Here is an 11,753-nt window from a genome sequence, read left to right on the forward strand (position 1 = left end):
TGAGCAACAGGGAATGGTGACTCTTTCCACATTTTCTGTTGCATTTCCACAGGCCAGTGAATAGAATAGTGCCCTTTTCTTCCTCTTGCTGCTGTCTTTTGGTGGCAAACAGATGGTGCTGGGGGAAATAAATGTCTGTTTCTCACAGTTTCTATCTGCACAATACTGGCTTTTCTCAAAGGCACCATTCACCTGTGGCATCCTGGGTTTGTGCAAGCAGCTGAGGGCTCACTTTAAAGTCATTAAGCATCCTGCTGTAAAGGAATGGTTGGTGGGCTTAGCTGTTTCCAACTATGCCAGCTTTTCTCAAAGATTTCATGCTTGAACTTTAATATTCAATTAATCCAGCACAACTTTAAACTGGTAATTTTAACCACATTAGCAACATACCAGCAGTGATTACCAGCCTTCTCTTGGCAAGTGGAAGTTTCTCCCTGAAACTTATAATACTTGCTAAAATATAATGAAAATCTTATTGTGTCTTGAAAGTGGAATAAAATTCATAAAAAAAGAACTTAATGGAAAGAAGCCAAATAACGGTTGTCAGTGCTTTGTGTGATGCTTATGCTAAATTCATAATTTTCAACAGTTTTCAAAATCAACATTCTAGAAGTTTTACTGACCACAGTTTGTACTGAAATACAGTGGACTGAAAAACAATGGATGACTGATGGATTTCAGTTCTCTCAACAGAAGATGTTGAAGAAAGGGAGCATGCTATCATAATAGTTCTCAGCCAATCTGCAGATTCAGACCCTGTCTTTTCTTGTAGGCTAGCCTTCCCCCAGTGACCTAGTGAACATCTCTTTACAAAAGAGCCCAAGATAAATATAAATTTTCCATTTAATTGTGATTCTCCTTTGATCAATTCAATGTTGATTTTTAAAATCCGTGTTGTGAATGGTCGACTGTGCGGACCCTCAGCAGTTGTCTGGACTGTTGTGAATCAGGTCAGTCAGCTTGACTGGATACAGGAGTTGTTCTGTGCTTCATGTTTGTTTATGAGGATATATTATTTCTGACTATGAGATGTGAAGCAATAGAATTTCAGAGAACAGTGTGTTAATTCAACTTCATTGACTCTCAGCAGCTGTCTCATCAACACCAACAATGCAGAAAAATCAGCATTTGTTATCAGATGCAATTTCTGCCCTGCCTGTGCTGTAAGTGATCATTTTTCCGGATATGCTGTAGTTATTTGGAACACGGGCTCCTAACAGTCCATGTGAAGATACCATTTATTTTACGTACATGTTTACATTATTCTTGCTCAACTGTTTGGCCTCTGCAGGCCTAAAAACATAGTCATGCAATGTGTTACACATTTGAATTTGCTAAGGAAAATAAATCCTTGTTCCCCCGGTTTTTAACCAGAAAGTGTTTACAGTTATAGTAAACACTATAGTCTGTTGAAATGGAATTCCTAGATTCTGTAAGTACTTAATACAATATTGGTATTTATCTGATGTTAGTAAATCATGAATCAATGCTAATTGAATCAAATGTGTCAATTGAAATCTATTTGAATTAGCAGATCAATGCCAATATCCAGCTGTATGTCCTAGCAGTTAGTGGCCATTTACCAGTGAGTAGGATGGTAAAGGTTTGACCCATGGGCTACATCTGAAAAAGTGAGGCTCCATAGTGCACCTTATCATTAGCCACATCTAAACTCAGTTAGAGGCTTTGAAGTTTGAGCCAGGGGATTTCCGATGTTTTGATGATCTGACAGTTGGTACCCTCCTTTCCTCACACCAGCCAAAACTCCACACCCCACATCATGCCTCATATGTCTTTTCCTTCAGGTCAGACAGATGTTATAATCCTGCTCCGATTGGCCTGGATTGAGTTATGTTGTCGTGTGGTCAGGGCACACAGCCCAGATGGATGAACTCTTGTCAGCTCCCTTTGAGTTGTGCCCTGCGGTGGACTGCCTGTTGGAATGGCGTACCGCAGGGTTATGTTTCATTCAACCCCACACCTGCTGCAGTGACTTGTCAGCGTGCCCCTCGACAGGGCCCCTTAATGCCTCCATTAGGTGTTGTAATCTCACGCTAACGCACTGCCATTTTGCCCGAGTGTGTTAACAGAGTATCAAAGGCTGGGGATTTCTTTTTAACCACCTGCCAGCAGTGAGCATGTAGGAAGGTGAACAGAGGTGGAGGTAGCATGACTATAATGTTCTTGCTGGGTTTCAAGACATTGGAGAGATTGTGTATGTCGTTCAGAGCCAAGCTGTTCTGGCTGTCTGTGAGTTTTTGTCAGCTCTGCCTACCTGTGCAAATTGTGTCACTTTTCAGCTCTGCTAGTGTTTCAGGACATGTGTGTGGGGGTGTGCCTGCATCTCTCCTAACAGCCATGTGCTTTTCATCCATCAGGAAAAGAATACTCAGCAGCTCAGTATTCCCATCAAAGGGGATGCACATGAGCCCTCAAGTACGATATTTAGTTTCACTCCAAAGCACGCACACAGTTATCACCTTTGTGCTGACGTGAAATGGACACTTAGGACACCAGAGGTCCAAACCACAGTGATGTATCTCCTTGATAACAGTCTTTTTAAATCTGTGTTTTCATTGGGCCTCACTCTGTCCACGAAAACAATCAACAATAGGTCATCTATGGATCTCGTGTGGCTGATTGATCAAGATAGAGCAGTGCTAGTTTGTTCTTGGGAGCTACTGTTTGAGTTTGTGCTTGAGGGAGATCCAGACAGATTAGCAAGGGTGACAGGGAGGCTGGAGAGCCAACCAGGCCTTGAGGTGCAGCTGGCATTGCGAGCCATGGCTTTTTTTTCTGCACATTGGTCCACAGACTTCCTTCAGCCACTGTTTAATCAGCGATTAAGAGTGCTTTAGCTGGCTCGCTCATCTCATGTGACAGTACATGTCTGGAGCAAGGATTGTCCGTCTTATGCAGTCTTTGGACAATAGGAGTGTAATCATGAAAAGAAGTGACTGACTGTTTTTCCAGTAGATTCCCCTGTCTTTCATTTGAGATGTTGTTGTTATGCTATCCCCTTCTGTCCATTAGCAGTGTGCCCAGGAGGTATATGCCATAAAAAGGGGAGGCTGAGAGCTTTGATGTGGTCTCTGCTAACTGGGAAAGTATGCACAAGTCTTTATGATCAGATGTGTGAAGGAGCTTGAGGTTTGGCTGTCACCAGTGGGGGCCATCTGGTGTTTTGGTGAAATATGTGAGGAAATCTTCACCTGCACAAGTACACTGGAAATTAATTTGATATTTTCAGTAAGTAGTAGATGCAACATGCTTATCCAATTTTTCATTTAGTGGCTATAATGTTGCAGTGACACAAAAAACACACAAAAGTCACTAGTTTGCTTATGTTATGCGTATAAACTCACTAATAATGTTTAAAGATATGACAAAGAATCTGATTTATTCTATATACTACTTCCCTGATGATGTTTTAACAATCCTGTCTATATAATGTTAGAAAATGTACATCACAGTTTTGTTAATCCCAATTTATTATATTCAGATTTGTTACATTCTCGGGCTAATAGTGAAAAAGTATTTCTTTACTGGGCGTGATACATATTTTTTACTGTTGATTTATCTGTCATTTTGTCCATTTATTGATTATTTATTAAATGAAATCATAAAATAGCAGAAACACCTATTGCAGTGACAAGAAGGTCAAGGTGATATCTTCAGGTATTTTGTTTGTTTAACCAACCGTATAAATGTTGTAGAGATTTGGTTAACAATGACTTAAAACAAAGAAAAGCTTAATGACTTACATTTTTGAACCAGAGAACATCAAATGAATAGACGGGTGCATTCTGCAGTTTATTGTAATGGAAAACAAACCTAAACTTTTTTCTAATTTATTGAAAGCTTAATTATTCACATATCATTTTTGCCGGTAGGTAAGTGTTTTAGGGGTGACTGATTAATTGACAGCGTTTAATCTCTTTTTTTTTTAGTTTCAGCTGTATAATTTGTTGTATAATTTTAACTAACCTGACTTTTATGCTTTGCTGCAGAGAAAGTTCGTGAGATCCAGGAGAAACTTGAAGTCTTCATAGAAGCTCTTCACAAGGAGAAATGATAAAAGCAGGTACAGTAATGGTCTCTCTGTCTATTATCTCTTCATCTGAATTAAAATCATCTTCAGTATTACACCATAACCAAAAACACTGAATTGATGTACTTTTCAGTTGTAATTTCAATTATCTAATTTCTTTTTTACTCCTTCCTTTCTCTATATAGAGCAATTGAAAGTTAATTTTTGGATCACAGGAGGGAAATGCACTGAAAAATGTAACTTAATCTGTAAATGATCGTCAACCCACCCACTGGCTCCTCATCTGATTTTACCACCCACGGCTTGGCTTCCTGACCTCAACTGGACACTTAATGGAAAAATGAACCTGACAGTCTTCAAACAGTCTTCTTTTTGATTTTTTCTGTCTTATTTCCCTCGCTCTTTTTTTCTTCTGAGCTCCCCGGATTAAATGCGAAACTTCTGCAGAGGATTCCACACCCAGTCAAAACAGGGGGGAAATCAGAAACTTACACAGTGTTGTCAGACATCTGACCACTCCTTTTCAATAAAATGAGGATTATATACATGGTAATGTTCCTGCTTTTTTACTTTTTGGTAGATGTATTTTGTTTTGCTTTTGGTGAACGTGATTATACAGAAGTGTGTACAGAAAAACACCAGTGCCAGTGGTCTTAAAGGTCCTGGCTGATAGACAAAAAGATTTGCGCCTACTTATTGTTCAGAAGAATATTTTTAATTGCACTTAGGATCCAAAGCACTTCAGTTATCCCTTCAAGCTATAGATGTGGTCTCCAGTTACTCTACATGAAATCCTTAACAAGACAAAGATAATTTCCAAAAAAGCTCACCTTCAATCTAGAGCAATAGAAAATAACTACTTGGTTAAATATTCTGTTTCCTCTCCAATATATTACCGAATACAGTCTGCACTGAAGGATGATGGTACAATTACCTTTATTAGTCTTTTGATCTAAGGATGTTTATTTGACAAATTATGTTTGCTTGTCTCCCAAATGTCCTAGTTATGCCTGTCACTCCCCTTTTGTTTGTCTTTCTGTCTGGGTATGATGTCCCATCATACCCATACATTACCAATTTCATCTACTCTTGCAATAGACAGGTAATATAAAACTTCTTAAAGGATATTACTGCACCCTCTTAATACATTAAAAATGTAATTAAACAAATTTATCAGGATGTTACAGAGACTTTATTATATTATTATACCTATTATACCTACCTAAATAGGTATTATCATACCTATTTATAAGGTTTAACACATGACTCAGTATCATCACAGGTGTTTAGCCCTGCCACTTATCACAAATATCAAAAAATACAAAAATTTCAAGCAATTTAAATGTATGGTTCTTTTTATTTTGAAATTATTACAATAGCTAACAGATTTTAAACTCCACCTCTTTAAATTACACCTGGTCTGTTGTTTTTATTTGTCTCACATCCATGAGTTCATATGCTTTCAAATTGTTCCAGGGTTATGGGATTTTTCACCTCTTCTGTCTGTGAGTGGCATTATGCTTTTGTGTCTGTCAGAGCTTCAGGGATGATATCAACAAAAACCGTTGTTAACTTTGGAGGCAAAAATTATCCTCAAAGTCAAGAAAAGTTTTTAAAGCAAAATTGTGTGCTTGTGTCATCTCTCTGATTCTTTTATCAGTCACTGTTAAAGGCCAGATCTTTGCCAGTCTTGCATTTGTTTGCATCTTTCTCATCTTTTATCCACTTCCTTCTTTACATTGTACCACTCTCTTCACATACAGTATCTATCTTTTGGACGATGCTGGCCCTTTCCATCACTCTTCTTAGCTTGAAAATCCTCATATCTTTGACTTAAATGGGAGATGAGAAGCTGTGTATATGGGTATATATAATAGGTGGTGCGCTCTGTACAGGTTAAATTGGAGGTCATGGAGCTACTATCATGTACAGCACATGTTTGAAGCATGAGCCACTTGTGTAACAGAACATTGGTGAGTTGGTTCAAAAAATGTTTATTGTTGTAGAAAGTATTGCTTGCATGTGCTTTATTTATTAAAGTTGTGTTTAAATGAAGAAAGTAAAAATAAAAGTGCCGTTTTTCATGATGTGTCAAATTTTCCAGTCCGTATTAAACTTATTTGCTCTTTAATGTTAGTTTGTGCTCTTCAACCATGCTAGCAATTGTCTCATATGATGGCAGCGGCAAAAGACTACAGTATATTAACCACTGGAGTTATTTTTTTTTTCATGCTATATGATCTTTAGATAATTTGTTTTTTTGTTTGTTTTCTGTGTCAAAAACATTGTTTTGTTTTTGTCACTATCTTTATTTATCTGTTGAGCCTCAATCTGTGGACATAGGATTTGCTTGTATAGCTCAGAATCTGTAGTTTCTTCTGCAGGCTGTGCTGATTCAGAGACAGCAAAGTAGGCCTGAATCATAACGTTGTCACCATGTTTTATACTTGGGATGAGGTTCTTATACTGAAATGCATTAAATTTTGTTGATCACCAAACATAACAATTCTCATTTAAGCCAAAATGTACTTTTGGCCTCTTGTAACTTCTTCTAGCTTATTCAAAAGGCCTTGAGCAAACAATGAGCAGCAATGTTCTTTTTGAATTGTGGCTTCCTTCTTGCATTATGACCACGCACACCATTGTTGTTCAATGTTGTCCTGATGGTGAACTGGTGAAAATTTATATTAGCTATTTTAAGAGACTCCTTTTTCATAGAACTTACCCTGGGGTTCCTTGTGACCTAGAATATTTCTTGCTTTGCTCTCAGTGAACTTTGTTGGTGCGCTTACTGGGGAGGGTAATGGTGTCGAATTTGTACATGACCTTCCTGAAAGTCAAATACTGCAGTCCAAACTCCTAAATTCTTTTATAACACTTTCCAACTGTGGTAAGCCTCAACAAATCATCTTCTAAGGAAATCTCTTGTTTGAGCCATGGCACACTTCATTGATACTACTCATTAAGACAGCTGGCTCTAATAACCCCTACAAACCAATTGATAATTGTAGTAGTTCACATACTTTCGACACATACAGCTAAGTACTTTAGCCTTAGAGAATCGTAAATGAAAAACAAACCCTTTTCAACAGTTTAAAGGAAAACCATCCTTGGAGACTTGTGTTGTATGTATGGCTGTTTCCTTAACATTGTTTGCTGTTATCCTACAGCTGATTGCTGGTGGATGCAGTGACCTTGTGTGCTGAGGCCTCTGCTCCAGGTCTGGACAAACACTCAAACATAATTTCACTCTGCAGGCTGTTATTTCATCCCAGCTGAAGATGCGCTGAAGCCTGGGGCAGCAGCTAGCGAGAGACAGGCGTGCAGGCAGCTAAGGGTCTGCCTGATTAATAAGTCTGAGTCCAGAGGTCCTTCACTCCTAGGCATCCTCTCTTCTTTCACAAGAGCCTGGTTGTTACTGCTTCTCCATGCTGCTCAAAGGGCAGCGTAGCTTTCAGGGAGAGCTATGGGAGCAGCGAGCCTCACCTAAGGCTTAACGCATGGAGATAACTGCCTCATGTCAACTTGCTGTTTTCTGTGCAGCTATTATATCCCCTCGTTTTCTTAAAAAACTGTGAAAACAAGTGAAAAGGGCCTAATGACTTTGTAGCAGCCGTGAAACGAGGGGGGGAAAAGTCAAACTCTAGCAGAAGGCCTTTGTTCTATCAGATAGCCACGTTCTGGGAGGAGGGAGGCTGGCCCGGACACACTATACACCATTAGCATCTGCAAAGGCCGTCACGTTGACTAATAGCCAGCACCACAACAGCACAGTGGTTGAGTTTGTGTTTTCACTCAATCCCCTTTATGCTGGTGACACAAAAGCAGCTGGGCCAGACCTGTCAAATGTCCCACAGCAGCGGATGCGCACAAAGCTTTATTTCTAGTCTTTCTTAAAAAAGCAAAAAGCCTGATCTTGTTGCTTCATTTTTTTTAAAATCCCCCACCTCATCAGACAGACATATTCTGGGTCTGTGTGTCAAGGGGGTGTGGTGGGTCGGTATATGAAGAAAACCTTGAATATGTCTTAGAAAAAGGCAATAAATAGTGGGGATGGTTGTGTTTTGGCAGTAGCAGCAGTGTTAGCATTTGTTTGCCTCCTTGTTGGCTTTGTTCTCGTCTTTCTGTGTCCTCTGTTATCGAGCTGTTGGTTGAGGATGTGGGAGAGGCAGAGATGCTGGCAGCTAGATTAACACATGGCGATAAACCGTTAGGATCCTGTCTGACACCACACAGCTGTTTTAAATCCACGTCAGCTGGACTTTGACCGAAACTACAGTGAGTCTTTTAACAGAATCCTCAATGAAATTGTCTCGGGTTTATTGTGAAAGTGTTAAATAAAAACGGTACACGATATGTCAGGTAAACATGCGTAATGGATTTTTTTTCCCCTGGTGTGTAGCACTTTACAGCTCAGTAATAGCAAGCTATTAGTGAGCATTACAGAAAAAAACAGTAATATGGAAGTAATTTATAGATTAATATTAATAGCAAGGCTGATATCTTGTAATCAACAAGAATATGCTGATAATACTAGTACAAACAATGGCTATATCTAGAGAACAAGACGCCAAAAAGGCAGAGTAATAATATGGAGAGTACAGGACAGTACTGCTGAATTACCTGGAAACACACTTGGTAGTTTTTCTGTGTAATAACCATAAATGAGAGCTGTAAAATTCTCCCTCTGTTTAATTTCATGGTAACATCTGTAGTGCTAAAGATGGATGACATCACGAGTGAAGCCATCTAAAGCTACAGTGGTTGTATAGGTTACAAACCCTGCCCCTCCCATGTTATAAACCGGATTTAAGTTAAAGTGGCAATATTCTGATACGTTTGTGTCTGTTCACTGCAGCATTAAGTCAATTTACAGTGTTTGCAACGAACATACAAAATAATGAAATAATTTAATTAACTTTTTCATCATGTCGCCTGTCAATCAAAGCTGTCAGTTGTCAGCTCCTGCTTTTATTAAACTTGTAGTTCCACATGCATACATCATTTCTTTCCTTTTGTCATGAAACACTGACAAGCTTCTGATAACATCCATGTTTTGAGTTTTATGAGCTTTTCAGGTGGTTTTCTGTTATTTTAATCTTTTTAATCTTTTGGTCAAACAGTGAAAAGTTCCTGGATGGTACACTGACCTTGTCAAATATTGACAGCACAAAGTCAGAGACTCAGCCACACCCTCAAGAGACACTAAAACAAATATATGAGAAACTCTCTTTGACTTAGTACATGACAGAAATAGGAGAGACACCATAACACCTAAAAGACAATGCTGTGGCCAAGAGACTCACTTATCTGCAATTCAATCAACAAGTGCAGATAAACACAGTGGATGTAAATCTAACACTTTGAGCCCTGGGAGATAAACTGCCGCTGTTGAGTCACCGCTGGTGAATCTTATCAGACGCTTGCTGAAGCAACAGGCTTCCTTCTTTGCTTCAGCCAACAAAACCTTCTACTGTCCCCAGGTCCTGCTGCTTTCTGCCCTGCAGAGAATAGCGTCACAATTGGCCTTTGTGTTCATTATGTTGGAGGCATCTTCCCATTGCACTGTGGGGTCCATTCCAATGCTGAATTAGGCCCATGGGGATTTTTGCCAAGTCACTGAGGTCAGTGACCTTCCTTGTCATACCCCCAACACACACGCACAACACACACATACAGAGAGCCCTGTTCTTATTCTGGGTGAGCTATAAATTATGGCACTGCTCAGTGATTACATTTTAGGGAACTAAGGGAGGCTCCACCGTGTGAATCCTGAGGTGGTCCTGAATCTGTGTGTGTGTTTGTGTGTGTAAGTCAGCCACTGTTTTCACAGGGGTGGCAGTGCAGAGCACGATTGCCTGTTCTCACCATTCAAATGTGATGTCCATCCTGATGGAATCCATAAAATGACCTCATCGTCGCAAAGGACGTCACAAATGAATCAGGCCATTGTGGAGGGAAACAGTATCCATTAATAAATCTGTGAGGGTCTATCCATGTTTTCTCCAAATGCAGGGTGTGATCCACATCAAAACAGAAAACAAACAACAAACACAGAAGCAGGGCTTCCACACCAACCGTTGTCAAGATATCACATTAACTTTATCTTTTGAATCATTGTTCAAAGTCCTACCTGCACTACAAAATTGTATCCCAGTATACATTGTGTGTTCAAAATATATTTTTTGTATATATAGAAAAGGTACTACTTGCTGTACTATGTTGAAGTGAGCCAGCAGTGTGGAAGCCATCATCATAACTGATACTCACTCATTCTCAGCTCACCCAGATGGTGGGTTCAAGAGGAAAAAGACAGAAACAGTTAAAGGTGTGTGTGTGTGCGTGCATGTGGGCGTGCGTGCGTGTGAATGTGCGCACTACAACAGAGGGCTGGGAATTTTCCTGTGCAGAGTTGCCATGGATAAACTCATCGCTGCACAAACTGTTTCTTAATCAAGTGGAGGTCTCAGTGGAGGGAGGGACTCTAAGCTTTTAGCACAAGGAGCAGCTCTGGGTTTGCATGAACTTAGTGGGATTATGCGAGCATTCATGGCAACCAGTGAGGCCAGCAGGTGAGGTCTGGGCTCAGATGCTTTAGCCTTTAGGTAAACACGGAGAAGGGAAGTCAGATCTTGGCTGTGTTGCCAGGCTGAAATTATATCTGTCCACACTACTTACGTCAGTCAGGCTGATCTGGTTGTGTTAGGGGGTTGTACTTGTTGCCGGATGGGGGACGATAAGGACCAGCTTTCATGCTCTAAGTGCCACAGTAGACCACACCAAAAACGGTCTGGTGACATTACTTAACTGGTCATCAATAGTATCTAAGCAGGCACTAAAACCAAAAGCAAACATGCAGCGAGGCTCCGCAGTGTTGGCAGCATCACGTCTAAAGCAGAGAAGCAATGACAACGCACTTGGTAAAGTGATCACCTTTGTGAGCTTTTGTCTCTTTTCAGGAAGTGCTGATCTCATTCTCACTGAGCTTATACCTAAAATTAGATTTGCATTTTCCAACAAACCTGTTTTACATGTGTTCTGGGAGTTAAGCTCAAAACAAGCTTACGCTGCATGAATACTTCACTGTTTTCCCAGAACACTTCGATTTCAACCGGCCTGGCATCACCTCAGATTAAGACAAGAGAATTGCCACGTTACGCATTCAGTGTTGTCAGGAATTCTTTCACGTTCATTGTACGAAAATGCAACATTTTTTTCACATGACCTTTGCACAAATCAAAGTTAAAAATAAGATTAGAAGAGATTTAAGAAGAGACTGAGCTGAATGTTGAGCAGTCCTAAAGCGATGTATTTGAAAATGACCATTAAGCATATGACCCACAGTACCACTGACCTACTTCAGTATGCAGTGCAGTTATTGTGTAAGTGAATGAACTTTGAAACAGAAATAGAAATAGTGTGATCATTAGTGTGTCGATCCCCATTTTTGTTTGTTTCTCTCAGCATCTTCTTTGTTACACCAAAAAACACAAGCCTGTTTGATTTTGTCATGTTCACTGTCCACCTGCACATGTTGTAAATTTAAACGCCATCTCTGTGGCATCCCATCATGTGATTACTGTGCTCCTCCTCTGCTACAGCCGCAGTGTTTGTTCACCTGCTGGTCAGTCATGTCTGGGCTGAAAAGTCAGCGCTTCCCTCTGACCTTCTGACCTCCTGCAGCCTCCACACGCCTCCACTC

At 40.0% G+C, this 11,753-nt stretch overlaps 1 protein-coding gene across 5 annotated transcripts in view; it reads left to right on the plus strand.

Annotated features, from left to right (window-relative positions):
- opa1 (OPA1 mitochondrial dynamin like GTPase) overlaps nt 1-6,147 on the plus strand; it is a 40,352-nt gene extending 34,205 nt beyond the window's left edge. For all 5 annotated transcript variants that reach the window (XM_067513098.1, XM_067513101.1, XM_067513100.1 and 2 more), the window contains 2 exons: nt 4,011-4,084; nt 4,237-6,147. In XM_067513098.1, coding sequence (XP_067369199.1) covers nt 4,011-4,075 — 65 coding nt within the window. In that variant the 3' untranslated portion in view covers nt 4,076-4,084; nt 4,237-6,147. The remainder of the gene's footprint in view (nt 1-4,010; nt 4,085-4,236) is intronic.
- The last annotated feature ends 5,606 nt before the right edge of the window (nt 6,148-11,753 follow it).

This window comes from Channa argus, chromosome 8 (genome assembly GCF_033026475.1).
Source record: "Channa argus isolate prfri chromosome 8, Channa argus male v1.0, whole genome shotgun sequence".
Classification (NCBI taxonomy): Eukaryota; Metazoa; Chordata; class Actinopteri; order Anabantiformes; family Channidae; genus Channa; species Channa argus.